This window comes from Gobio gobio, assembly GCF_949357685.1.
Source record: "Gobio gobio genome assembly, chromosome: 16".
Taxonomy (NCBI): domain Eukaryota; kingdom Metazoa; phylum Chordata; class Actinopteri; order Cypriniformes; family Gobionidae; genus Gobio; species Gobio gobio.
Genome location: NC_137109.1, coordinates 25,397,272 through 25,425,067, shown reverse-complemented (window position 1 = coordinate 25,425,067; position 27,796 = coordinate 25,397,272). Strand labels below are relative to the sequence as shown.

The 27,796-nt window shown below is 40.5% G+C and overlaps 1 protein-coding gene across 5 annotated transcripts in view; it reads right to left on the bottom strand.

The window, feature by feature from the left end:
- The window catches only part of klhl4 (kelch-like family member 4), a 110,728-nt gene that overhangs the window by 78,146 nt on the left and 4,786 nt on the right, over window positions 1-27,796 (bottom strand). For all 5 annotated transcript variants that reach the window (XM_079839079.1, XM_079839078.1, XM_079839080.1 and 2 more), the window contains 3 exons: window positions 14,048-14,215; window positions 8,927-9,063; window positions 7,801-7,997 (listed from right to left, as the gene is read on the bottom strand). In XM_079839079.1, coding sequence (XP_079695205.1) covers window positions 7,801-7,997; window positions 8,927-9,063; window positions 14,048-14,190 — 477 coding nt within the window. In that variant the 5' untranslated portion in view covers window positions 14,191-14,215. The remainder of the gene's footprint in view (window positions 1-7,800; window positions 7,998-8,926; window positions 9,064-14,047; window positions 14,216-27,796) is intronic.

Genomic DNA, 27,796 nt, shown 5'->3' with positions numbered 1-27,796 from the left:
GTGTACTTGTTGCGGACGGTTCCAATCACCCTTTACACGTGAATTCGGAGGTGGGCATTTTTTCTTGTGCTCCCCACATCTCTTGCATCCAGCTGACAGCGTCCTTTAGTGAAAGCCAACGACTCTTTGTTACCTCGGATACTCGTCTCCGTGGTTGCGCCTCCAAGCAGGAAAGCGGTGGAAAGTTAATCCATTTTCGACGCCAAATTAATCAAATTAAGACACACGACTGAGAGGGAGTACGTCTATAAACAGTGCGTAGTAGTCCGAGTAGAAGTAAAGGAGGCCATCAACATGGCCGCCACGCCAAGTAATGACGTCAGACGCCCGAGCCCTATTGCTTTTAACTTCGGAGCCGAACGGTTTGCTGTATCAAGCTGTTTCTGCGAAGAGTGTTTAAACGAGTCTCGAGGAGGATCGCTCTCTTACCTGGGTGCTGGTGTGACGGCGCGAGTCAGCGAGCGGCCGCTGCAACATACACTTGTTCCTGTGTTGGTTGGCTGGGCGTTTCCGTTCTTGAGTGCTCACACGCAGGCTTGCAATCGGACTGCTGTGAGCCGCGGTCATCTCCCTGAGCGCTTCAGCACTTCTAAAAGAGCATTTCCTTCTAAAAAGAGCAACACGGTTTGACCCTGCGTCTTTTTCAAGATGTCATTCAAACCGTGTGTTTCTGGATGCGGTTGTTTCCTGTCCTCATTTGACGGCCACGATCTCTCTCGCATATAAACATGTGAGATTGCGTTCGTGGGTGATCCGCGTTCTCCCAGGAGAACGTGGTCACGTCGGCGCGTTGTTCGAGCTCGAGCGTTCAGCGCGCCGTGTGCCGTCTGGCGCCGGCTGACAGCGGGGGTTGCCACGGCAACCCAGTGCGTCACTCGGTCCTCTGGTGCGCGGTCGAGACTGTGATCCCTCAAACGGGGTTGAGTCCCATTGCTTATTCCCCGATCTAGTTCCTTTTCTGGTGCACCGGAAAAGGTCTACTTTGGCTAATAAGTCTTGGTGGCCTGAGGATTATAGTGGGGCTTCCCCGCCGGGTACATTCCCCATGGGCCCCCACTCCTCTATCGCATCACAGGCATGCTGAGACTTTGTTCGTGGGTGGTTCATGTTCCCTTATGAGAACATGACCACGTCGGCGCGTTGTTCACCGTGCCTCTTTCTTGGAGGCTTGAGTGTTCAGCGCGCCGTGTGCCGTCAAGTCGGACAGCCACGCTCATTGTCTCACATGCCTGCTGGTAGCTTACGGATGGGATTGCTGGTCCTTTTTTGAAAAAAGGGGGGACCTAGCGTTTCATTTGGGGCTCTGGTGGAGGACAGATGTCAATTGCTGCATCGGAGAGAGGGCTGTTATGCGCTGGAAATGATGATGCTGAGTTTCCCACTATAATAGTGTGCTCATGCGGAATCAGATTCAGAGTTGACAGCCATGCTTTCTGGGGTGGCTGCCCGGATGTGCATTGGAAAAACTTAGCAGTGTGGAACTATTTGGTGCCAAAATATGGAACGCCAAAAGGGCCATAATGTTTACGTTTTTTCCCTCTCTCACTGCCCTCTGTCCTGCATGCACGAGGGTAGTCCCGACCCAGGGGTTATGCAGGAACTGCGTGTTGTGATGGACCTCGCCCTCCGGGTGACGGAAGTCACTGCACGCTCCCTGGGTCAGGCGATGTCCACACTAGTGGTCCAGAAAGCTGGGGCTAACCTGGCAGATATGCGTGAGCCCGACAAAGTTCGGTTCCTCAACACCCCTGTCTGTCAGGCTGGCCTCTTCGGCAACGTCATCGAGAACTGTGCCCAGCAGTTCTTGGTGGCCCAGAAGCAGATGGAGGTAAAAAATAATAATTAATAAAAAATAAAAATAAAACTTCCTGCCACGACGACCAGCTGCTGCCTCCACCCAGTCGTCGTCCGCAGCACCTCCATCTGCTTGTTGCCGAGGGTGTCTCCCTGCGTCCGCCTCCGCCCCTGCTAAGCCAAGCAGCAGCCTCCACCCAGGCAGCAGGTGGCCGGGCGCAAGGGAGGCGCCCAACCCGTCCAGGGTCCCGCAAAGTCCACTGGCAAGCACAAGGGCAAGCGGCCCTGAAACGGGCAGCCCAGCAAGAGGGGAACTGCTCAGGGAGTCGGTGTCCGCACCCCTCCCTCCCCCGGAGGAGGACCGGGGGGAGAATATATTTTTCGGTTTCGGTCCTGCCGCTGGCTCTCCGGAGTCCAGCGGTACCCACGTTCTCAGAGCAGTTTCCTTTGTCCCTGGGCCCAGAGAGGCTCAAGCCAGCTGTGTGCGACGCCCCCGGGCCTTGCCACTCCTGGCTTCCCCTCTCTTCTTCGCCAGGGGGCGGTGTGAGGCTAGAGGACGCCCCCGGGCCTTCTCTCCCACACACTGCCCCACCCTGGAACGATCAGACACCACTCCGGGTCGCCTCCGGGCCGTCCGGGTTGGGTCTGAGCGTTCCACCTCGCTGCCCCACCCCGGGTACGTCTGTGGTGCCATTGGTCCCGCTTGCACGGCTTCTGGGGGCCTGGCTAAGAGAGCCCCCAGACCGTCTCGCTGGCTCATCCGTACTATCAGACTCGGCCACGCAAATCAGTTCGCGTACCGGCCTCCCAAGCACAAGGGCATCCTCTTCACCTCCGTGTGGAGCAGTGATGCCCATGTCTTGCGGTCAGAGATCGATGTCCTACTGGCGAAGGACGCGGTCGAGCCGGTTCCTCCAGCCGATATGAAGTCGGGTTCTACAGCCCCTACTTCATTGTACCCAAGAAAGGCGGTGGGTTACGGCCAATCTTGGACCTGCGTGTTCTGAATCGGGCCCTGCACAAGCTTCCGTTCAGAATGCCAACGCAGAAATTTCGCATTTTCGAATGCATCCGTCCCCAAGATTGGTTTGCAGCGATCGACCTGAAGGACGCGTACTTTCATGTCTCTATTCTCCCTCGACACAGACCGTTCTTATGCTTTGCGTTCGAGGGGAAGGCATATCAGTACAAAGTCTTGCCCTTCGGGCTGTCCCTGTCGCCCCGCGTCTTTACGAAAGTCGTGGAGGCAGCCATTGTTCCACTCCGAGAACGCGGCGTTCGCATTCTCAACTATCTCGACGACTGGCTTATACTCGCCCAGTCTCGGAAGCAGTTGTGTGAACACAGGGACCTGGTGCTCCGTCACCTCAGCCTGTTGGGCCTTCGGGTCAACCGAGAGAAGAGCAAACTCTGTCCCACGCAGAGGATCTCTTATCTCGGCATGGAGCTGGATTCGGTCAATCGGACTGCGCGCCTCACAGAGGAACGAGTCCAGTCAGTGCTGAACTGCTTGAATACATTCAAGAGCAGGACGGCGGTCCCACTGAAATTCTTTCAGAGGCTCCTGGGGCATATGGTATCTGCAGCCGCGGTAACGCCGCTCGGATTGCTTCATATGAGACCGCTTCAGCGCTGGCTACACGACCGAGTCCCGAGGTGGGCGTGGCAGAGCGGCCAGTATCGGGTCCCAGTTACCCCGTACTGTCGCCAAACCTTCAACCCTTGGTCCGACCCCTCGTTCTTACGGGCCGGAGTGCCCTTAAGACAGGTGTCCAGGCATGTTGTGGTATTCACAGATGCCTCAGCCACGGGTTGGGGGGCCACGTACAACGGGCATGCAGTCTCGGGTCTGTGGACGGGGCCCCAGCTGCATTGGCATATCAATTGCCTGGAGTTAATGGCAGTACGTCTTGCGCTAAGTCGCTTCAAGAAGCTGCTTCAGCACAAACACGTACTGGTCCGCACGGACAGCACTCCGGCCGTTGCGTACATCAACCGTCAGGGTGGTCTGCGCTCCCGTCGCATGCTCCAACTCGCCCGCCACCTCCTCCTGTGGAGTCAGAAGCATCTGAGGTCGCTTTGTGCCATTCACATCCCAGGTGTGCTGAACCAGACAGCCGACAAGCTCTCTCGTCAGTGTCCACTTCCGGGAGAGTGGCGACTCCACCCCCGGAGCGTCCAGCTGATATGGGACCTTTTCGGAGCCGCACAGGTAGACCTGTTTGCCACTCCGGACTCGTCCCATTGCCAGTGGTACTATTCCCTGAACGGGAGTACCCTCGGCACAGATGCACTGGCGCACAGCTGGCCCCGGGACCTACGCAAATATGCGTTTCCCTCAGTGAGCCTTCTAGCACAGACTCTGTGCAAGGTCAGGGAGGACGAGGAGCAGGTCTTGCTAGTTGCGCCCTACTGGCCCAACCGGACCTGTTTCCCCGAACTTACACTCCTCGCGACAGCCCCACCCTTGCCGATTCCCCTGAGGAAGGACCTTCTTTCTCAGGGAGGGGGCACTCTATGGCACCCGCGTCCAGACCTCTGGAAACTCCATGTCTGGTCCCTGATGGGACGCGGAGGTTCTAGGTGGCCTGCCACAGGCAGTGGTAGACACCATCACTTCAGCTAGAGCCCCCTCTACGAGGCGCCTCTATGCCCTGAAGTGGAACCTGTTCGTTGAGTGGTGTTCTTCTCGCCAGAAGACCCCCGGAAGTGTTTGATTAATGTTGTGCTTTCTTTCCTACAAGATGGGTTGGAGCGAAGGCTGTCTCCCTCCACCCTGAAAGTGTACATCGCAGCAATAGCGGCGTATCACGATGTAGTTGAAGGTAAATCCTTAGGGAAGCACGACTTAATCGTCAGGTTCCTCAGAGGTGCGAGGAGACTAAATCCTCCTCGTTCTATCTCGCTACCCTCTTGGGACTTAGCCCTGGTGCTCAGAGCACTTCAGGGCCCTCCTTTTGAGCCTTTGCAGTCCGTTGAGTTAAAAATCCTGTCTATGAAGACGGTACTCCTGACTGCATTGGCCTCAATCAAGAGGGTGGGGGACCTGCATGCGCTTCGGTCAACGAATCGTGCCTAGAATTCGGGCCCGGTAACTCTCACGTCATCCTGAGACCCCGGCCCGGATACGTGCCCAAGGTTCCTACCACTCCCTTTCGGGACCAGGTGGTGAACCTGCAAGCGCTGCCCTCGGAGGAGGCAGACCCAGCCCTGGCTTTGTTATGTCCCGTCCGCGCTCTTCGCGCTTACGTTGACCGGACACAAAGCTTTAGGACCTCAGAGCAGCTCTTCGTCTGTTATGGAGGCCAGCAGAAGGGAAAGGCTGTCTCCAAGCAGAGGTTAGCCCACTGGATAGTGGATGCTATCGTCTTTAGCGTACCAATCGCAAGACGTGCCTTGCCCGTTCGGGTTGCGAGCGCACTCCACAAGGAGTGTTGCCTCCTCCTGGGCGCTGGCTCAAGGTGCCTCGCTGACAGACATCTGTAGAGCTGCGGGCTGGGCGACACCTAACACGTTCGCTAGATTCTATAGCCTCCGTGTGGAGCCAGTTTCTTCCCGTGTACTCGCCTCCAACGGCCGGTAGACGTGAAGTGCCCGTTCCTGTGTCGGCTTGCTACGCCACTCCCGCCTATGGCCGGATTCGTGCGTTTATCTTCTCCAGTTGTGTTCCCCAGAAATGGTGAACCCTGTCGAGCTCCTCCGTCAGCCCTTCGGTGTCAGACGTTGCGGCCGTCTGACGCCAGACCTGCACCCGTATGCTTGTGGAACGTGTGTGTAGGCTGGGTTCCATATGTGTTGGTCCCCTCACGGCGACCCCATATGTGTATTTCCAAGGTACCTGCTACCCTACTCGGCTAGCCCCGTGTCTTTCCCTTGACAGAGCCCCGCTCTGTCATCTCTGGGTGTGTTCTTTCCCCCCTGGGACCAGGTTGGATCCACCCCAGAGACTGCCATATGTTGCACTACCCTGATAGGTTAGTCCTTATGAGTATTCCACCTCTCCTCCCTTGGAGGACGTGGCTCCGCAGCGTTCCATCTCCCTGAGACTGGCACTCTTCCCAGCGTTATCCAGTAGTCACGCAGAGTGGGTCTTGCAGGAACAGCAGTGACTGACCTTCCCTGCCGGGAGCCCTGACTCCCACTCCAACATAGGAGTGGTCCAGTGAGCTCAGGCAGGGCGCTGGAAGGGCCAGCATCTCTGGCGTGTTGGTAGGGATCCCAATTCGTCGGTCGGTTCCGACGTACGTCGAACGTGACCGACTGAAAGGGAACGTCTCGGTTACGTATGTAACCCTCGTTCCCTGAAGGAGGGAACGGAGACGTACGTCCCGTCGCCAGGTGCTGTGCTTCCGTTGAAGGGCCGAGTCACTTATTCGGCTCCTCAGTTGGAAAAGCAATATGCGGTACTCCACTTCCGTGTTTATACCCGCGGTGCGGGGCAGTGCGTGGACCGCATGCCAATACAATTGGCTCGTTTCTAATACACTCGAAGTAGACTGGTCTCTGAAGACAGATCCCAATTCGTCGGTCAGTTCCGACGTACGTCTCCGTTCCCTCCTTCAGGGAACGAGGGTTACATACGTAACCGAGACGTTTCTTACATTAAAATATATGTCTATTTTATTGTAAAATCTGTGTAATTAGCTGCGTTTCCATTACGCTTCAAATTGCGAAATTGAAAATGCACCAAATGGACACATATGAAATACTCTCGTGTATCACAAAAATGTTTTTACGCTTGCATGAGGGTTTTTTTTTAGGCAATTCGGGGAAAAAAATATTTCGCAAAACTGCAATGGAAAATTTGCATTTACAGGTCACTTAGCATACGTAAATGTCACATGATCATACTGAATCCAGAGTTCCCCTGTGAAATCGCGTACTATGCTCCCAAGTATAAGGGGCTTTCCTTGCCATTAATGCTTGGATTACACACTATGTCTCCTTCGATTAAAAATAATGGCTGACTGAGATATAAGTAAACCTATAATTTCGCCATCATTTTTGGAATGACTTATCATGAGGAAATTTTTTTTGTTTTAGTCCCATGACTTCATGGAACTTCATAGTTTCGCAATAGGTTTTTATCAACATTTAGAAAATATCGCAAAAGATTTGCGCAAATCTGTAATGAAGATCAGACTACTTTATACGATTACAGAACAATTTAATTAAATAAAAAAACAGATAAAGAAATATTGCAATATAATTTAGGATAATTGGGTAAGTCTCTTTAATTTTCTTTTGAAATCTCCATTGTGTTGATTCATTTTTCTTTTGGCTGGGATTTTAGACCGTTGTCACATTTAATTACATTTCATTATATTACATTTTCTTCCAGCCAATGTAATAGTGGTACAAAACACAGAATTGATTTTGATCTTAACTTGCAATCTATATTATCTATATTTCCCTACACTGTATGTGGAAATATTGTATGTTATAGTAAATAATTCATAATAATATAATTTTCTACAATTAAGGTGGGAGGGTGCTTACCTTTTTGGTAAAATTATGCTTGTTTATTGTCAGCATTGTTGGGTTTTGTATGCTAAGTGTTGATAACTCACACTATGAATATTTCCCAGACTGGTTGTTATCCTGGTGAACCTTTGGTATAAAATATACATACCAAAACTCAATAATTCTGACAATAAACAAGCCTAATTTGAAATGCCTCTGAACATTACAAAATTAGTCAAAAGCAACAGCAATATAAACCGGCAAATGGTAAAACAATGCAACCGTATAATTTATTCATACCAGAGTGCATGCTGGGAACATCGCCAGTGTTGTACTGTAGACATTACACTAGTTAATCTGCAAATATACGAGAGCTTGCTACAATGCAGACACAACTAATCATTGGGATTCTATAACACAACGCTGCTACATAGTCATTCAACTCTCGTTCACTGTGAAATTGCTGTAAAAGGTCATTGACTAGCAGTCAGGGCAAATGTTAGCACAATGTATAGACAAGCTACTTTGTATGTCAGGTCCTACCATAGTGTAGATGTGAGCGACGTTCAAAAGATCCATGCATCCCTGAGCATCAGCGAATGAACGGATCCCCAGGCAGTTGGATGGGTGCAGTTGTTTCATCAGAAAGTTGCAGCAGACCTGAATAACTTGTGAGAGCTGGAGGAGGCAAGCAGCAGCTAAAAGACTTTCAATTGTCTCCTCTTTTAGCTCAAGGACTCCTGTAAAATTAGAGAAAAGAGCATAATATGCAAGAAACTTTTCAGAATTATTCTGGGAATAAAATACTACGTTTAACTGGTGTAGAATGAACAGTTTTGGTTTGTACGTTTGTGGATGGAACACTTCTGCTACCTACTACTAGTGCACATTTAAAGTCCCCTGGTTGTCAATACTTTTATCCCATAAAATGTATCTTTGATCAACAAAATTACATATTTAAACGTTTTTTTCCTGTGAAAAAAAAAATCTTCATGCCTTAAAATAGCTTGAATGTAACTTTACACCTTTGCTTTATTTAGTCTACGCTGATCCATGAATATGCAAATTATCCCCGTAAACGCTCTTTACAACGTTGGACACATAACTGTAATTAATATGATTAGCCTTTTGCTTTCACTACTACGTTATGAAAAAGTTAATAATGTGTTGCTTATGTTACACAAACCATATTCCCGTTCGCCATCTCAGTCTGCCTTCTAAAAATTTGCATCCTTAGAAACGCTTTGAACAACTTAGAAAGTCAGTGGAGAAGGGCAAATAGTTCATCATAACATCGTAATATACATTATATACATAATTCACCCGCTATATTGTTAAATGTACATGAATTTTCATATTAAAAGAAAAATATAGTGGGACAAACTGGCTTCTCTGGAGACTTCCCTGCTTTAGAGAATAGTTAATGATATGCTAAAGCCCACCCACACATTGACGTGATTGGTTACAAGTTTGTGACATAAGAAACACCGGCGATTTATTTTTTTCACTTCAGTTTTAAGGAGAAAATACTCAGCAATGTAGTGTTGACATGAATTTGCACGTCTTAAAGCATATTAAAACACCACATAGACATATAAACAACATCAAAAATGTTATTTTCACCACAGGTGGACTTTAAATAGTGCGCAAGTGGAATGTAAATACTCACCAGTATATGCAAAATGAACCAGAGCTTTCAGTGCCTCAGGATCAACACCCTCCATTTTGATTTCCTCTTGTTTCGCCTCCCTCACATCGTTTGTGAACATGGCAGCAAAGTAGTCTGAAACTGCACTCAGGACAAGTCTGCAAATAATTGTGCAAATTGTTTATACGTGCAACTGCATACTTCACGATGAACTCAAACAACTTCTCAGGAGTTGTCTTCGTAGAAAATTCCTCCCATACAAAAAGGTTTATCTCAGCGCTGTGTGTGCAGCTATTTTCACCAGGTTGTTTCATGCAGCTCTGGGGTGATGTTGATTGAGCTCAGTGTCAAACTGGGACATTCAGTAGAGCTTTGGCTACAGAGATTTTTCCAACAGAATAGCATCAAAACACTCAGCGGCCGAGAGCTTTCTTTAAATAAACACTGTTTTAGAGTCCTTGAAGAAAGTTCAACAGGCTCTGTAGTTTGAAATGGAGCATGCAGCACAGTTTTGACACTTCTGATGCTACCATTTGCATATCTGTCTTAAAGGAACAGTTCACACAAAATGAAAATTGTGTTATCATTTTACATGTTCTTGCAAGCCCATGACTTTTTCTGAATTATGATCAATGTACTCATTGCCATTATCCTTGAAATTACAATGAATTGGCCTTGATCCATAAAATGTCACTGTGTAATTTTAAAAGTGGTCCTTGTGTGCTATGTTTAAAGTTTTCTGAAGCCATACTTTATATTTGTGTATAGACACAAAAAACATTATTCACTGAAAATCTTGAAGCTCCATCCCAGAGCTCACGTTCATGAGAGAATTATATCCATTACATGACAGATTGTAGCTTTGAGTTGGATCTTTTCTGGTTGATCTGGTTCACAAACTCAGTCTGTACATTTATGTTATTGGACGTGAGGTTACACTTTATTTCGATGGTCCACTTTAGACATTCTTGTAGTTGCAAATTTACTTATAATGTCTGTTCTGCGAACATCAAAACATCATCAAAACAAAGCAGACAGTCTAATACTCTGGTAGTTTACATGTATAGTTGCAAATGTACTAGTTGGTAGAAGGTCTAAAGTGGATCATTGAAATAAAGTGTTGCTGGACGTTAAAATGTGTACATTAAAAAGTACAAGAGCTCAGTACTTGTTTGATGCCAATGAGGAACCAATGAGGCTTCATTTGTGTTCTGAAGAAGAATTTAAGTCTCATGGGTTTGTAAAAAAAATGGGTTTGTGACAGAATTTTCATTTAATTTTTTATTCTATTTCCTGGAAAGACTTCAGACATATGACTTTAAGACTTTTTAGGAATATAGCACATGAATCAAAAGGAACAATTTTATGGTACTTGTGCTGCCTTCATGAAACTTGAAAGCTCCAGTCCACATTTATTGCATAAAAAAACCTTAAGAAAAATGCTTTTCACTACTCCCATAGTGTATGATTGCAGTAAAATATATGTTGGTTTTGAACATTGATGGTGCAACAGATTTGGTGTGAAAATAAATCATAAAAGTGCTTTATTTTGATTAAAAATCTTATAAATGTATAAAATGGTCCCCCAATTTGGGCCAAAAAGCACACATTATTTATACAAATATTTTGGCTAAAATAATATGTTTTTAATAATGTCTAAGTTAATATATGTTCAAAACAATCACTTAGCAAAGTTTGTACTATTTTCTGTTTATTTTGATACATAAAAGATTTCCGTTATTGAAAAAAGTTTTGCTTTACAGGCACACTATGTAAGATTTTTGTATTAAAATATAACAGAACAGTGTTATATGTTTTGTCGACTTGTTTAAATCCATAGAAATAAGCTATTTTAACCAGAACACAGACCTTGTCCGTGCGTCGCCTATCAATGACATCATACCAGCGTTACCCTTGATTTTGTAAAAACACCAAGTGTTTTATTAGACAAGGGAACAACTGTTTGGAGACGTTTATAGACATAAACAAATTATTGTACAGTAATACAGCATTTTCTCCATCATATATTATGTTTTAAAATTAATTGCATGCCATTTAGCAACACAAGCCATCCAGCATTTATTAAAATTATATTCTAATATCGATCTAGCTTATTGCAGTGTGCAACAAGTGTCCCATAGCAGCTGCGGAGTAACGTTATAACATAATTTTTAACACACTCAGATGTATCTAATATGATAAAAGCTGCGTTACCCCACATACGATTGACCGGATTGACCGGAAGAAGCCGAAGGGGTGACTGTGGCATAAGCAAGTTCCATTGCTGTCGCCGTGTGCCACGCTCATCTCACGTTAGCAATCGCTTCAGTGACCTCGTTCAGCTCCCACAACACTCTGCCCTGTTCTGCTTCATACTACAGTAACGTTAATAATCTCATCCATGAACGTGATTTCTGCCCGAGTCCCGTCCAGATTCTTTTTCACCGGTTGTGAGGTGAAGACTACAACTTCCAAGATTCTGAGCTTAATCTCAATGTCATCAAGCAACGCCTTTGTTTTGAATAGGCGACCTCTAGCGCCAAAAACTACAGAGAGTGCCTTTAATTAACTTGAGGTTCTACTTCTTAAAAATCATTAAGAAGACCTTTGCCTCAAAATATATTCAATAATTTTAATGATTCTCATTTGCTACATAAAAGGATAGTTCACCCAAAAATGAAAATGCTGTCATCATTTACTCACCCTCAAGTTGTTCCAAACCTGTATGAGTTTCTTTCTTCTGTTGAACTGAAAAGAAGATATTTTGAAGAATATGGGTAACCAAAAAGTTGATTGGCCCCATTGGATTCCATCTTATTTTTATTTTTTTCCTACTATCGAAGTCAATGGGACCTTGGACCTGTTTGGTTGCCCATATTCTTTAGAATATCTTCTTTTGTGTTCAGCAGAAGAAAGAAATTCATACAGGTTTGGAACAACAAGATGGTGAGTAAATAACAGAATTTCCTTGAACTATCCCTTTAACCCCTTAACTGTCACCCTCCTTTTTGAGAATACACATGAAAATGCACTTTACAAACTTAAAGGGCTGTAATTCAAGAATGCTTTGGAATATAGACCAAAGTTTGGTATCTTTTAAAAGAAGACAGCTGAAGTTAAAGCAATTCAAAATATGAAAGTATGAAAAAGTTATGGAAGTTTAAATCTACTGTAAATAAAAAATACTGTACTAAATCTTTTTTATTTCATATAAAATATATATTTTACAAAAAATGTTGATATCACAAATATTGAAGTCCCCATGAGATTTTGTTTAGGCGCTATACCAAAAATAGCCACCGGGTGTCATTCAAATTCAAAATTTTTTTTTTTTATGCATTTTCCTGTAAATTTCTGTCCAAATATCACTTCCATCACCAAACAGTCACCAAATATGGACCCTTGAGACTCAGACCTTTCCGACAATATGTGTTTTGTCAAGATTGGAAAAGATTTTAATTATAAAGTAGTTAAAATAATTGTTGTAATATGAAGCATGACAATGCCCACTAGGGGAAGAGCCCGCTAGAATAATTTAGAGTACCGTTTCCATGGTAACACAATGTCCGATTTCAAAACGGTTTTCACAGGATGAATTTTGAGTTTGTAAGCTTTCAAATGATACCTAATTTATGATGATTACTTAAATATATGATACGAAAAAAAGGCGATTAAATAAAGAGCACCAGGCGTCCCACCAGTGAGACGGTGACAGTTAAGATCTACAACATTTAAAAAAAAAACATCAAATATTAGATCAATTTAGCACAGAATCAACTTAACGCTGCTGCCCACGATCACATCAGGGATCAGCCAAATTTCCATGTGCATCCTGAAAAGCAGATGCTTTGGAAAGTGCTGCAGCAAGTTTTTGTGCTGTAAGGTGGAAAATAATCAAAGATATTTGAAATAGAACAAAATCATCTGCTTTCCTGTTAGCAGCCATCGTCGTGACCAAGATATTTGAAATTGACTCAACCCCCTCCCCCCTTAACGCCATCAGAGGGGCCAGTTGGAGTTTCTAAGGACAAAAGAATGGCTTGCTGGCCAAATGGTTTTCACACCTTTGGTACAATGGGGGAAGTTTCGTCTGATTGGTTACTTTCAAACGTCTTACGGTTTAGTCTGATTAGTCAGTTTTGAAAGAGTCATATTTGAGTTTGTTGACATCAGAGAAGAGGATAAAAGAAGATCCGAACTGTAGCTCTGTCTCTTTTGATTCTCTGCTTTCTCTAGAGAGAGCTGCTCTTTGGCTCTCTCTCTCTCTCTTTTTGGATTCACTGCTTTCTCTAGAGAGAGCTGCTCTTTGGCTCTCTCTTTCTCACTCTTCCTTCTCTCTCTCTCTCTATCTTTCTCTCTCTCTCTCTCTCTCTCTCTCTCTCTCTCTCTCTCTCCTCTCTCTCTCTCTCTCTCTCTCTCTCTCTCTCTCTCTCTCTCTCTCTCTCTCTCTCCTCTCTCTCTCTCTCTCTATCCCACAGGTAACATTCTAGGTAGAGGCCTACTGAGTATAATTAAGGGTTTAAGTTTGCATCTATTTGAAACTATTTTAAGTGTAACCATAATTAGAATTTGTGTTTCCTTTTAAAAGAGATTTCTGTCTATTATGTAATTGACATTTTACATTTACTTGATTGTTAATAAATTGTTACATTTTTGATCCTTTCTGAATTAATCTGTAATTATTAACTATCTCCAATACGGAACGGTATAATTGCAACAAAGGGTTAAAACGGAAAGATTAAATGTATGATTAACTATCAAATATAAATGACCAAACAACCAGTTGGGATTCTCTTCTAAACAACAAGTTGGGATTCTCTTTTAAATTCGACAACTATGATAAATGGAGTCATATAAAGAATACGGTGCGCCTTTATCCCCTTTGTTATCCTACAGTTCTTAGAATAAAGTCATATTTTGGGGGCATGTTTAGTTAACTAAGAGCTAAACAAAATCATTTAGTTGTTTTAAGTAGCTGTACTAATAGTTTGATTTAGTCTAAGAGAGATAAATGTAAATTCAATCTCTTTTCAATTGATATCAAGAGAAGTATTGCACTGCATTTTAAGCAGCGTTCCCCTCTGCCCTGTTCATCTGTCTGTTTTTACAGAGAAAGTAGGACATTTGAATGTGGAGACTCACCTGTGTGCGGGGATCTTGTGATCTCCAGCTATCAAAAGTACATCACACAGCTGCTTGTGCTGAAGATAGGTCTCCATCTTTCGAAAGGTCTGTTCCGCATGGTTTGTGGCCTGGAAAAATTCATCTGAGCAGTTGGAGCTCATCTTAGAAAAACTGTTCAAAGCCAACCTGTGGGAAAGAGGCAGACCAGTGTTGAGCTGAGACCGAGTGATGCGCGCTTCTGTCAGTTTGATATAACTATCTGATCTATGTAGGTGACAGGAAAAACTTAACTAACAGCTGCACAAGCTGCTCTGTCCACCTGTGACTTTATCTTCCATTTTCCCCTCAATGGACCCGTCAGTTCTGAGGTTCCACAGTTACACTGACTGACAGGTCATGTTGGAGAAAATGTGTTTGCATTGCGGTAAAGCGTGAGTCACGGACATGTGCATTTCAGTGTTTATAGAACACTCTTCCAACTCTAATAGCTGTTTATTCAAAGAGATCAAAGAGAAAAATTACATTTCTATCATAATTTACTTATCATATCGTTAGAAACCTGTAGGATTTCCTTTCTTTGGTCCATACAAAATTAACGTTTGTTTTTGACCCCATAAACTTTTCTTGTATGGACAAAAAAAAATATAATAATAATAACATATTAATCATATGTGCACATATTCCTGAAATGTGTGTATGTATTGTTAATGGATTATTTGACTCCAGCTGTCTCCCACGGCAGAGCTTCAGTTAGTGAACCCATCACATACTAAACAGGCACGGTTTTTGAATATCAATTTTAAATATTATTTAGATAAGTGGTTAGCTTGAGCAAATTTTAAAAGTATGTCATGAACAATTTTGTGCCATTTTTCATCAATTCCCTCTGCAGCATGACAGCAGGAGAATTACTTTGTAACACGCATGCTTAAATAAACACATTTATAGCTTTTCTTAAAGAATGATGGCAATGCCAATTTCACAGTAAAATCTCCTCTATCACTGTTACCTTCTCAATTTTACTCTATACGAGTTTGCACCGACAAAAGCAAGCTCTGCCAATGACTGTCATCGTGTTGTTTGAGGCAGTTTTTGTATGCATGAATCATACTGTGCAGAAGTAATAACAATGCTCTTTTTTTTCTCCTCCCAATTGGACATTAGTGATTCTATGTATATCTTCCTTCACACTTGTCAGAGCTAAAATTGAAACCATTAGAGCTAAACTCCGTAAATAAGTGGATTGAAAGCCAGAGGTTTCCAAAGGCGCAGATTACCATTTGCACAAACTTTTCTGTTTTTATTTATTTATTCTTTTGGATGCACGGGACTTTGCGGGGATCTGGTCTCTTCATAGAGCCTTGATAATGTAAATTCTGAGCTGCTCTCCCTGCAGACCGGTAGATTACAAGCCATTGTGCTGCATCTGAATAATCCCTCTGACTCACAGCAAACAATCTAAACCCTTTATTTTGCTGTCCTTCACGGAACAAATCCATGGCTGACATTTAACCAGTCCACAACACTGTTCAAAAAGTCTAGCTGCCGTGGGGACGCACAGTATGCATTTTGATTACTTTTCTGTAATTATATGCCATACAAAAGGGTATTTTCAAAAACTCAGCAATTACGGATTTCTCTGTATGATTGGTTATATTGACCACCGAGATTTGCATAACAAAAACAAAGCATGACCATTATGATATTTTTAATAACTGCACGTCCTATTGTCCATTTCATCTTTAACAAGAGTTGCAAAACCATAAAGTTCGGGATGAATATTAAGAACCTGATAAAACGTTATGATCTCGTAAAAGTTTTAATTACAGAGTAAATCCCAGTGCAAGCTGCGCTTACTGGATCAATGGTTTTGTGAACTGTGACTCCGTCCTTAGAGGCGACACAGAAAAGCAGAATTTCACCCTTGCGTCCTTGACTTTGAAGGCAGACATGCTCCATCACATGAGCTAGTTTTTAAACATACTGCTGTATAAATCACATTAATTCCAGATACACACCTCTGCTCTCTCTTTATAGCAGAATACCTGTGATAAGTAGTCAGTTGGCCCATTTAAAAAGATGGAGCTGGCTTGACATGAGATTCCTTGACATTCCTGGCTTTGATGGCTTGACATGAGTTAGCTTGATGAGCAAGGTGACTCTTATACGGAATACATTATCTTTATCTCTCTGGTCAGCTGTCAGGGGTAGGTGATCACACTGATATTTACAAGCGGAGGGGGGTTGACTTCTAAACATTAAAAATTGTCATGGGGTTGCTCTGATCTAATGCCACTGGCAAAGCCAAACTCAGGCTGTCTGGCTGACGGATCATATCAAATAGCCTGTTATTTCACACATAGGGTATTGTAGAGCATCCAAAAAATGGGTTTGCTTCAAATCTTGTATATTGTTTTAAGATAATGGTACTTTATGTAGTTGAACAGGCCACGGGAGAAACGGTTTGAGGATTCAGATGAGATGTTTAATTTTTTGCTTCTGTGTGGTGCTCATGATGCATAAGACAATCAAGTGTTAAAAAATACATTACATTATGCCAACATGTTTTTATTCATTAAAAAGTGACACTTTTGCAGCTGCACGGCATTTAAACATTTATAATAGCGTGTTTATATTGTGTGGACAGCAAAGGCTACCAGTCCCAGACTCCTTCTGGTCATTATAGGGTTGTTTTTTATGCTAAATAGATGGGTAATTTATCTCCATGACATTATAACTACTTTTGGGCACAGAGCTGGGTGTACTGAATAAGAAATAAGCCAACATAAGAGGGGCTGTAAAACCTAGATGCATTACTTTTGCTCAAAGGAATGCTGAGAGGACTTTTATGTCTACCAATATCAGAAAACCAAATTGCTTCTGTATCACTTTCTGAAAGGTTGTAAATTTACTGAAAATGTTTTCTTTCTGCTTGTGAAATTGGCTTTTTATATAAAGGCTCTTTAAGAGCCACAATGCACCTGAAACATGATGTATAGCAAACAAAAGCACATTTTTGTAACCCCTGGCTGAATAATATCTGAGTTTCATACATATTATATGTGTTAATCTTTTGATAAGTTTCATCCCTTTTATATGTTTATCTTTTAATGTTTTTGTTGTTGATAAAACAGTCGAGTACAACTTCTGGCTATAACATTTCATATCATTATGCACTATGAGCAGGAAGAATAAATAGCTCCTAGTTCAACTGCTATATGACATATTTCATACTATGTACTCAGAGGGCATTTATCGGAATCTATTTGTTGTGTTATGTGATGTATTACATAACCCCTCATATCTTCATATCAGTACAGCATCTGAGCAGTTATTGAACTTGAACTGTATCACTTCATTCAACCAGATCAATAGCAAGTGGGAAGTTGTAACAGTTACCTGAGCGTTTCTTGACAAGTGCCTGCCAACAGGCTCTTCAAACGCTATTTCAAGAGCCTAACACAGAGTGGAGCACCACAAAGTGCTTAAACAGATTTTACATCATTCCCTTCTCTCAAAAACCGTTGCTTATCATCAGTAGTATTATCTGCTTTGAATATTGTATTCTTTAAAACCTGCTTTTTGTTAAAGTGCACTAGCTTTGCACAGCTGATAAGTGGTTTGTTCAATACTCTCAACCAAATTTGCTCAAAAATATTAATATTCATGCTCTCGCGATTTTAGTGGTGCAACTCAAGAGTTGTCAATCACATGAGAATTTTGCTAGGAGGCAGGTATGAAGGATTTTTCAAGGATGCTATAATAAAATATGTGTCAGCATCTCTGCCCACGTGTGGTCTGTGCATGTTTTTGTTTGACCTTTCAAGAAATAGCTGCTAGATGGTTGCAAACATACTGAAGCAGCCCTTAGCGATTTTAAGTGGCAGGATCTTATTCCTCATAGAAGAGCATGTCAGTGTCTCTTGCCTGGTTTCTGAAGCATGCTTTGTTATTCAGTGATGCACAGTGCACACATTATGTTGAAACTGCACAACAGTGCTTTCCTGCTTAAAACAGAATAACTGAACCAGTTGTGTGTGTCGGAGGGGTTTTTCATCCATATTGCAAAATTTGCTTCCCTTTTCCAAAATGTCATTGAACAAGATTTTGTAAATGCAAACAATGTAATATAATTCAGCTTCTGGATCTAATCTAATTCCTGTCAGTGTTTAAAATACTACAAGTATAAACAGCATCATCGGATGCGGAGACAAAATACTGAGTATATAAAAAGTCTTGAGCCTACAGTGCTTTAAAAATACCAGGCCAATGTTTATAAGGTGCTTTATTTTCTGCCTTGCATATCTTTTAAAGCACCTGGCATATCTATAATTCTACAGTTCATAGAATACTAATATGCCATGTGTGTCTAACAGACAATTCCATAACAATAAACTAAAAAAGATGAATGAACCTCACTTCTAAAAGAGGATTACAGCTATCTGTGCTCGCTCAAAGCCGTGAGTAGAAATCATCTTTATCACCCAGACAGCTTAACTGGGGCTTCATTCCTCCAGCATTTTCACCCACTGTCCTTTAAGTCTGATGTAGTGAGTACATAGGGCTCAACCTCATTTTCAAGATTGATCTGTTTTCATGTAAGCCCCGGGATTTGTGCTGAAGGAACTATTTTCTTTTAGTTCAATTGCTCAATTCCAGCAATTAAAGAGCATGTCTGTTTAAGAGATAAATATCTAGCCATCAGCATTCAGAAAGCGCTCTGTCCAAATCATTCGTCCATTTGTCAGAGTGGGTTGAGTATGAGTAAATAATTGCCTTAAATAATACAGTTGTAATGGATTTTTCACGTTACAAGCTATTGCGAACACGGAGGACACAGAGTGAGCAACTGCTGGAAAAGCGCACAATCCAAGTTTAGATTAAGCACTTTAAACTAAATCATAACCTACACAACTTGCCATGCGTGGTGTTCTGTCGATTTGTCCTACCTTGTCAGATATTGTCACCTCCCATTAAAACAGTAGGTAGCACAATTTGACAGAGAAAAATGCTGCCTCTCAGATTGTGCTGTGGTTTGAGGCTTTATTAACATCCGTACCTAAATCTACCCTAAACCTTCCCTCAAAACAATGCAAATATTTTAGAAAAAAAAAATTAAATATTGATGTGCGCAGTAAGCCCTCGTAGGACAATCTGACACCTGCACGATGAAATTAAATGAAATGGATGAAATGTCACAAGTATGCGAGTCGAACAGAAGGAGTGTATAGAGAGCAACAGTCGGGTTCCAGAAGTAAACATTTATTTTCTCCATATGGAAATTGTTTTTAACAATAACTTCTAAACCTTTAAAGACAACTTTACTGTGAGCTATGAGGTTGATAATTGAAAGTATTTCCTTCTGTTGAATTCTCAGCCTGCATTTTTTTCAACTTAGTTTTAAAATAATTGTGCTTAACAGTGGAAATTTGTGGTGAAAAAAAATACATTACCCATGATGCTGTACAGAAAATTCCACCATATATAATCAAAATTTTAGTTTTATATTCCTCCATCGTTTTTGATTTGAAGATGCTATTCGCAGGGCTTCATGGGATTGTAGTTTAGTCTTGCACCTTTGTAATTTTGTATGATTTTGCTTCAAATCAAAGATTGTAATGTTAGGATTCACCTTGTTGCAGGTTGGCTTGGTTCATGGCTTATAACGCGTTAACTAAGACTATTTTGAAATCCCTATGGGAGAAATTAATGGAAAAAAATACTTCTGGAACGAACACCGCTGAAAGAGTTGGCAGTTGCAATCTATAGAGCGCATTTTAGCACTTTCGGTTCCATTGTCCCGAATACAATGGGATTTTTTTAATGGGTTTTTGGTGAAATGCTTGAAATAAGGTCTACGGTTTACGTTACATTTTATTCTATGATGTAAAATACATCAGTAATACCCCCTTGTGAATTTTTTTAAGCTTTTACTTGTCTTGTAAAAGGTGGTTGCTAACAAGTTACTATATTGGACTGCAGGGGTTGTTGGGGACATTAAACGTCATAACGCCAAACAGGTAAACTCGTCTACTCACTATTCTGGTTTCACTGTCTCTTTGTTCTTATAATCCCACTCTTGCAATCAATCATAACTTGAACTTCCATGGGAAATGTTTTTAAACAAAGACTGAAAGAGATGTCAGAAGCTTAGTGATCAACTTAGCGACTGAGGTGTAGTTTGTTTATAGCCTACATTTAGCTTTTAACTGCTGCCAATTGTATTTACAAATCATAAACGTTGTGTTCATTTGTAAAGATTATCAAAATGGAAGAAAGAAAAAAAACGTTCAAGATTCATGAGATTTTGTTGGTCACAGAGTTTATTTTCTGCTATAATCCAAAACCCAATGTAATAATCCTATTGGGGTTTTGTCGAGGGAACCAGGGTGATGCTAACTTCTGGGTTGGCCTACAAAAATATGTCATTATAATGAGTGTGCCCCCCATCTACGACAACACAAACTACAGTGTAATGCAGTGTGTACACATATTGTATATTGTATATCATTAAAGACAGAGATAGTTTGTTCAGTAAACCACTGATTAATAAATGTTTTTTTGTTTTGTTTTGTTTTTCGAAAGCATACCGAACTTCAAACTTCTGTGATAGGCCACATATCGGACCGCCATTTTTGGTACCATTACACCCCTAATTCTGAGAAATGAAGTGTTCTTTCACATTGGTCCATTCAATGAAAAAAATGTTACCAAATGAAATGAAATAAATAGAAATGTCCATATGCTGATATTTCAACCTATCCATTTTTTAAGTAGCCTTGTAATAAGTAGGATAACTATTGCAAAATGTCCGCTTGAAAGTGATATCTAACAGGGTTTATTTTTGCTATAAAGACCAGCTTCCCTTTATTTCGACTACCTATAAGATAGGCACCTAACATAATAACAAAAAATATCATAAGGGGCAGAAAGAGTGTATGGGGTTCTTCTAATTTTGTTGTAATGATGTAATGACTCAATCTACATTTGTTGTTATATCCAAACCTCTTTAAAAAGGAAAGTCGTGTAGGCCAATAGAACAGTTATGGCCCTTTGTGACTTTGAAAACATAAAATTGCTGCTGCTGTTGCAATCAAAATAACTTATTGCCTCAACATGCCTACCCACAGTATATATGAATTCCACTTGTCAAAAAGTCTAGTCCTTTCAGCATACTTTCCATCCTGACTGAATAGATCAAAGGTGTGGCTGGTTTCTTTCCTAAACGTAAGGCCTATTGAGGCCTGATAAAGGATGTATCAATAGATTCTGGGTTTTTCATTAGACTACGGCTTTATACATTTGAATAAGGGAGTAATGCCAAGAGGAGCTGTTTTTATTGTTAATGGCAATTAATATCCTCACGCATATTTAGTGTCAACACAGTGTCAAATGATGATGCATTGCATTTTAGGATCAAGGTTAATTGCCAGGAATTGGTTTTTAATAATCCACATTCTGTGAACAACTTCTGTGAATGCATTATTAATGAGGCAACAACAAAACCATTATGAGTAGCAATACAGGTCACAGATCTTCAAGGCCTTTAATTAGATTGAAAAGAATATAAACATACCTCTTGCAGAAACGGTGGAGGCAAAATTACCTAGTGTATCATTATTATGTCTTAATATTCAGTGCTATAACACTCGCCATGTGGTAGTTAAAACATGGTGAAGTGCATTAAAGACATTTTACTTTGATTCATTGTTTTATTTATTGCCCTTTGTAGAGATGAAATTAGTTTTTTAAAACAATACCCCCAGACATATTTTTTGTTTTCATGGTTGTTCTTTTCTGTCTTTTATGCGATTTTAGCTGCACTTTAGAACAAAGATAAAGTCACTGAGGATATTTGTAAACATAACCACACACAGTGCTTCAGAAGCCGAGCAGGTGTGAAGATGAAAGCATGTTTTTTTTTTTCTTCAAAGTGCTATAGAACCTCCAGGTCAGACCTCTTCTTATTATCATAAGTATTGCACTTGTTTTTTTTTTCTTTATCTTCAGACTATATTGCCCCTTCAGTGTGCAGTGTCTCATCACAATTGCTAACCAACTGCAAGTTAAATAGTGCTTACCTCAAGGGTTATAAAAAGCTGTGCAGAAAATGTTAAAATCCAGTGATACACCAGTGCTGCGTTTTTAGCCTTAAAGGAAAAGCTCCGGATCAGCATCCAGGAAAGCCTTATGCCATTAGGAATCCTCTGACAGGGGCTTTACAGCGCTTTGTACATTATTTAAAGAAGAAATTTTAAAAGGGTTAGTTAAAACATACACTATGCATGAATTCGTTATGTTTTCCCCATCATATTCAGTAAGAAAAATGAAGCCAGATGTTTGCTAAGTATGCATTTTTTCCCCTAATATCCATTCTCAGCAAATGCAAATTATATACATCTACAAATTATGCTGAGGCTAATAGACATGTTGAAAAGCTGAATGATAATTTGATTGAATGTGGAACACTCAGCAGTGTTGGGATAATTTATTGCCTGTCTTTAATGTATTGATTTAAAATGACAACAAATCCTGAATTATCAATAATTATGCTAATAGCTGCATTTCGCAAGACAAACAACATTCTACTGCAGAAATGAGGGTGTGTGTGTTAGTATGTGGCACTTTTACAAATACTGCATAGTGTGTTTTTAAACATACTACACCAATATTTACATTGTATATGCATTATAGTGACGCCTGTAATAGCTTGTGTAAGCATTAGATAAACTGCAAGACAGATGGTGTTTTGTTTAGATATTCATGTAAATGTGATATGAAACTAATTATAAAGGCTATTGATCTTTGCACCCAATTGGAATAAAAGTCTGCTGCCATCTATTCACAGATTAATGCATTAGCTGAACATTTGATTTTCTCAATGTTCTCTTTTTTCCTGCTGCCCTTTATTAAAATTTGTATAAAAGCCCTTGTGAAGTTTAGATATTTCCAAGGCTGTTGTGTGATGCTTTCTTTTGAACACATAAAAACTTAATTCACTGATTAATCAGTAAAGCCCCCCGAAAAGCAAGCTTCAAGCCAAAGTCTTGATTTATAAAGATTGTAAAACTAGCTTTTGAAAAGCCAATTTTAATATGTTTGTAAGAAATAATGTTCAATAGTTATTTGCTCCATCTGTTTAAACTTCAGTGATTGTTTTATACTACAAGCAACTAGCATTGCTGTGCAATCATTTCATGTATAAAACATGAAATCATCATTTCATCCCTCAAACACTACATTTCCATCCCTCTACCTGGACAATGTCTCTTGACCTGTCAATGCTTTATGAAGATACTATAAATCTCTCCCTGAAATGAAGCTCTACTCATCCTAGGACAAGATGGTGTCATTATTTTCCAAGGCAATTGAGAGGAAATTGAGATATCATTCAATGTAACAGCTGCTGACTCAAGTCTCTGCTGTTTCCTTATTAAAGGGTCAGGGCCAAAATTCCTCTCATAGACAGCATTTCATCAAAAGAAAGCGGTGGTCTTTTTTCGTTCTTTTGTTTTTTTTTACAAGGACTACTCAACTAGCAATGCGCTGAATATATTTTTCACAATTTCAGCATTTGAGAGCCTAAAAGTGTTAAAATGGTATGTAATCCAGGTGAACATAAAACTGAATGTGATTATTTGTGTTTATGATAGACATATACCAAATCATTATTATTGTGTGCACTATTTAATGACAAAAAAAGGACTATAAGATGTTTTTATAGTCGATTTTATAGATGTTATGGTCTGTATGGAAACTTGTTTCTACGGAAGACATGGCAGTGGAAAAAATATGAGATGGGAGTAAAATTATTTCCTTTTCGCAAAACTTTTGTGTTCTTTGCGAGGGAATGCAATGTTTCTCAGGGGACAGCAAGATAATAAATTCCCCCCATCTCATATTTTCTTTCTTCACCATGTCCCTTTAGGGGCTCCGTATGTTTCCACCATTAAATAAAAAAGGTAATTGCGTCTTTTTATCTCACAATTCTACGGAGCCCCTAAAGGGACACGGTGATGGGAAAAAAATATGAGATGGGAGGAAAAATTATATGCCAATGCTTTTCTCGCAAATGTTTTGCGTTCCCCCCGAGAAACTTTGCGTTTGCTTGCAAAATGTTTGCGTTCCCCTGAGAAACGTTGTATTCGCTCACAAACCTTTTTGAAAGCAGAGTTTCTCAGGGGAACACAAATGTTTTTGCAAGGGAACGCAAAGGTTCTGTGAGCGAATGCAAAGTTTCTCAGGGGCAAACATTTTGTGAGTGAACGCAAAGTTTCTCAGAAGAACACATAATGCATTGAAATTTTTTTTTTCATCAAATCAAGGGCTTTTTTCTCCCAATTGCAAGTTTATTTCTTGCAATTCTGAGGAAAAAAGTTGCAAGAAATTAAGTGTGAGATATAAACTCGCAATTGCAAGAAAAAAAGTCAAAATTGTGAGTTGCAATTACCTTTTTTTATTTAATTTTTTATTCCGTGGCGGAAACAAGCTTCCATACTATAGTTCTGTGTGCAGACATGGAAATTACAATGGATTTACAGAAAATCCTTCAGCAAAATTACTTCCAGCAAGTCATTACAGTGAGCTGTACAAGGCAATACCAATATATTGGCAATAAGGCAATAATAATTTTGAACTCTCTTAACCTTTCACTAAATTTCATGAAATTGCAATGCATTCAAACTACTGAATGGTCATCAGCATTTTTTCAAACATGTTATCAGGTCTGTCATGATACATGTCAGGCCATATGCTAGATACAGAAATGTAGTATTAGTACAGTTACCTAAAGATGATTCTCCACTGTGATTTCATGAGAATGCTCAACCCTTGATATGAACTTTTAATGTGTGCAGGGTAGTAGTTACACACGCCATGACCCTTTGCAGGCCAGCATACTGTCAGCTTGTTACACTGGTTGAAGAAATGGTTACACAGGTCACAGACATGGCCCTAAGCCCTTTACGCCTGCAGGGATATGTAGGACACCAAACATTTCTCTCAGGTTTTAGGAAAATCAGAAACAGATGTTTCACAGAAATATGAATTTATTCTAAATGAGTGTCGGTCATAGTAAACAGGTCTAGCTTAAAAACCCATCTTAACTAGGGATTCTACGTTAGTTTTAGTGAGATACTGGTACGAGTGCATGTTGAAAAAGTTTTTGTTACTATTTTTGACATTCTCCAGTTTTACAATCTCCAACACATTAATGTTAATTCCTAAACTGTATTCAGCCATTTAGGTTACTACAAAAAAGTAGTTGTAAAAGAATATAATTAGAACAGTTTTCACTAATTTCTGCTTGGGATATCAGTCTGCCCTCCACTAACATGATTTTACAGGTGCAGTTCATCATTACAAAATCACCATGACCTCTGTAAGTTCAGTATATATTATATGCCTCTTCATCTCACTTTCTGTTTGAACAAATAATTACTAAAAATATAGATATTTCATCAATCCCTCTGAATTATTTATGATGAGCAGGTCTGCAGCCTCGATATTACAGAAGATCGACAAAAACATTCTAAACATAGTATTCAGCAGTTTTCATCAATTCCCATAGTGGTACAGCTTCTAGGCTGAATCCAGATTAATTTCTTCCCTAAAATATTTTATTCATTACTGCCTTGGCTGCCTCGCAAGATTTTGACGTTCCACTGTTTTGACGTTTTATTGGTAATGAACTCTTTGAGTGTTATACCATATGAATTTAGCTTACATTTTATATAGCTTACACTATTAGGCATGACGTGTTTGAATATATTCAAAAGTTAACATAATTGTGCATTTGTTTTGAGACATTGCATGTCAACATAGACTCTTTCTTGGCCTTTTCATCATTTTTATTAGCCTTGCCAGTGAGGACAGCAAATGGAAGTGGGAATGGAAAACTAAGCCGGAAACCTAACTGTTACGCCATGATGGTGAAACATTTCTGTGTTTAAATGATTTACATAACAACCTATGAGACCAAAGACAAATAATGAGTACTAATATTTATATCCAACTCATTTTACATACATATTCTCTTGTTCTGATTTATGATTGCACTCAATGCATTACCACCTACTGTTCAGTTGGCTCTCCCCTACTGATGAACATCATACAGGGAAATAAAATGCATAACCAATGAATAGTTGTTGTTGTGGTTTTTTTTTTGCCTTTTGGGTAAAAATGTGCAAGTGGGAACTTGGTCTGATCTCACTATTAACACACACAGAAATGCACAACAAAATCCAGAGTCTAGAGGCACATTAAAGGCCTCATTTCCATCACATTGTGCCTGTAAGGCAAATTTATGCTTTATTTACGCATACTAAATGAAAAGTGATAAAAGGACGGGGAAGAAAAACATAGAATAACAAACAAATGTAACAGCAGATGTATCATTGTATACCTAGAGGCTCTGAGGTATGATAATTTAAAGCACATGACACAAGTCTTAAGAGATCAAATCTCTTTTGTTTTATCTAATTCTCTGATTAAATATTCATAACACAACGCATGATAGCCTTACTGTGGTTCTCATGCAAACATAGCAGTTCATTTTCAGGGGGTAAAAATATTTTCTAGTGTAAAAGATTACATTTGCAATTTGTTTTAATGTTGCAGCAAATGTCATTTCAGTCTGAAAATAGGTCTTGTATGTGGTAGATGAAGAATGAATATCATGGAATATAGTCATGGTACTTAAGTTCACAAGACCGTATCAATCAGTGGAGAAGGCTAACACTAAGAAAGCTTTCAGACCGGCAAAGTAATTAGCATAAGCTTTTAAAGGGTCAAAACTGACGTTTGAGAGTTCATGTCTTGCGTATATAAGCAATACGGATAAGACTGACATGAAGATGGCTCAATAAGGAATAATCTTGCCAGATTTACTTGTTTTATTTATTGTCTTTGACCTAAATTGATTGTATTACCACACTGTTAAAAGATAAAAGGTTAAAACCACACACAAAAATATTGATAGACTCGTAAACATCCATGAGAGATGTGTATAGCAGGAGAGAGCATCAGTGGGTGCCAACCCATGGCCATCTATGTTAATACAGTACAATTCATTGAAAAAAGAAAGAAAAATAAATGCATGTAATGCCCTCTGAGCCCCAGCTATGAGTGCAGGCAATGCTCCTTGTCAGAACAAGTAAGACAGAATACATAAAAATCCCTATACTGCAAAAATTGCAGACTAAAAAAATTGCGATAACATGGTTAGCAAAATACTGAAAAACTCTGTTAACCATAACACAAAATCTCATTTTCTAATGTTTGTTACATTTTTTACTTAGCCTCACAATAATGTAATGTGTTTATATTTTCATTGGGATGAATTTCTTCATCCCTTGTTTAATTAATCAGCACACCGTGACATTGATTTGATTACATGCAGTATTTAAATCACTTGACACTGTCTTATGTGCTTATACATAAACCAGGACTTTGCAAGCATAAAATACTATAACTGTTGATCGGGTGTAAAATGTGATACACTTCTTTAGAAAAGAGTGTGGTTTTGTTTTTTATCTCTCATGACATCATATTTTAGTGTGGGTCAGATTCTCCTCTTCCGTATGTGAGAAAATGTTTACTTCCTGCCTTATTCAGTCTACGGTGACATTATACTAGACAGAGCTACTCGGTGGAAAAAAACAAGACTTTCTCTTCTAAAGATCCAGCACTTAATATGTGAATTGAAAGCATCTGTGGAAGTAGGTCTTTATAATCTCATAAATTTTGATCGATCGGAGGAAGCAAATT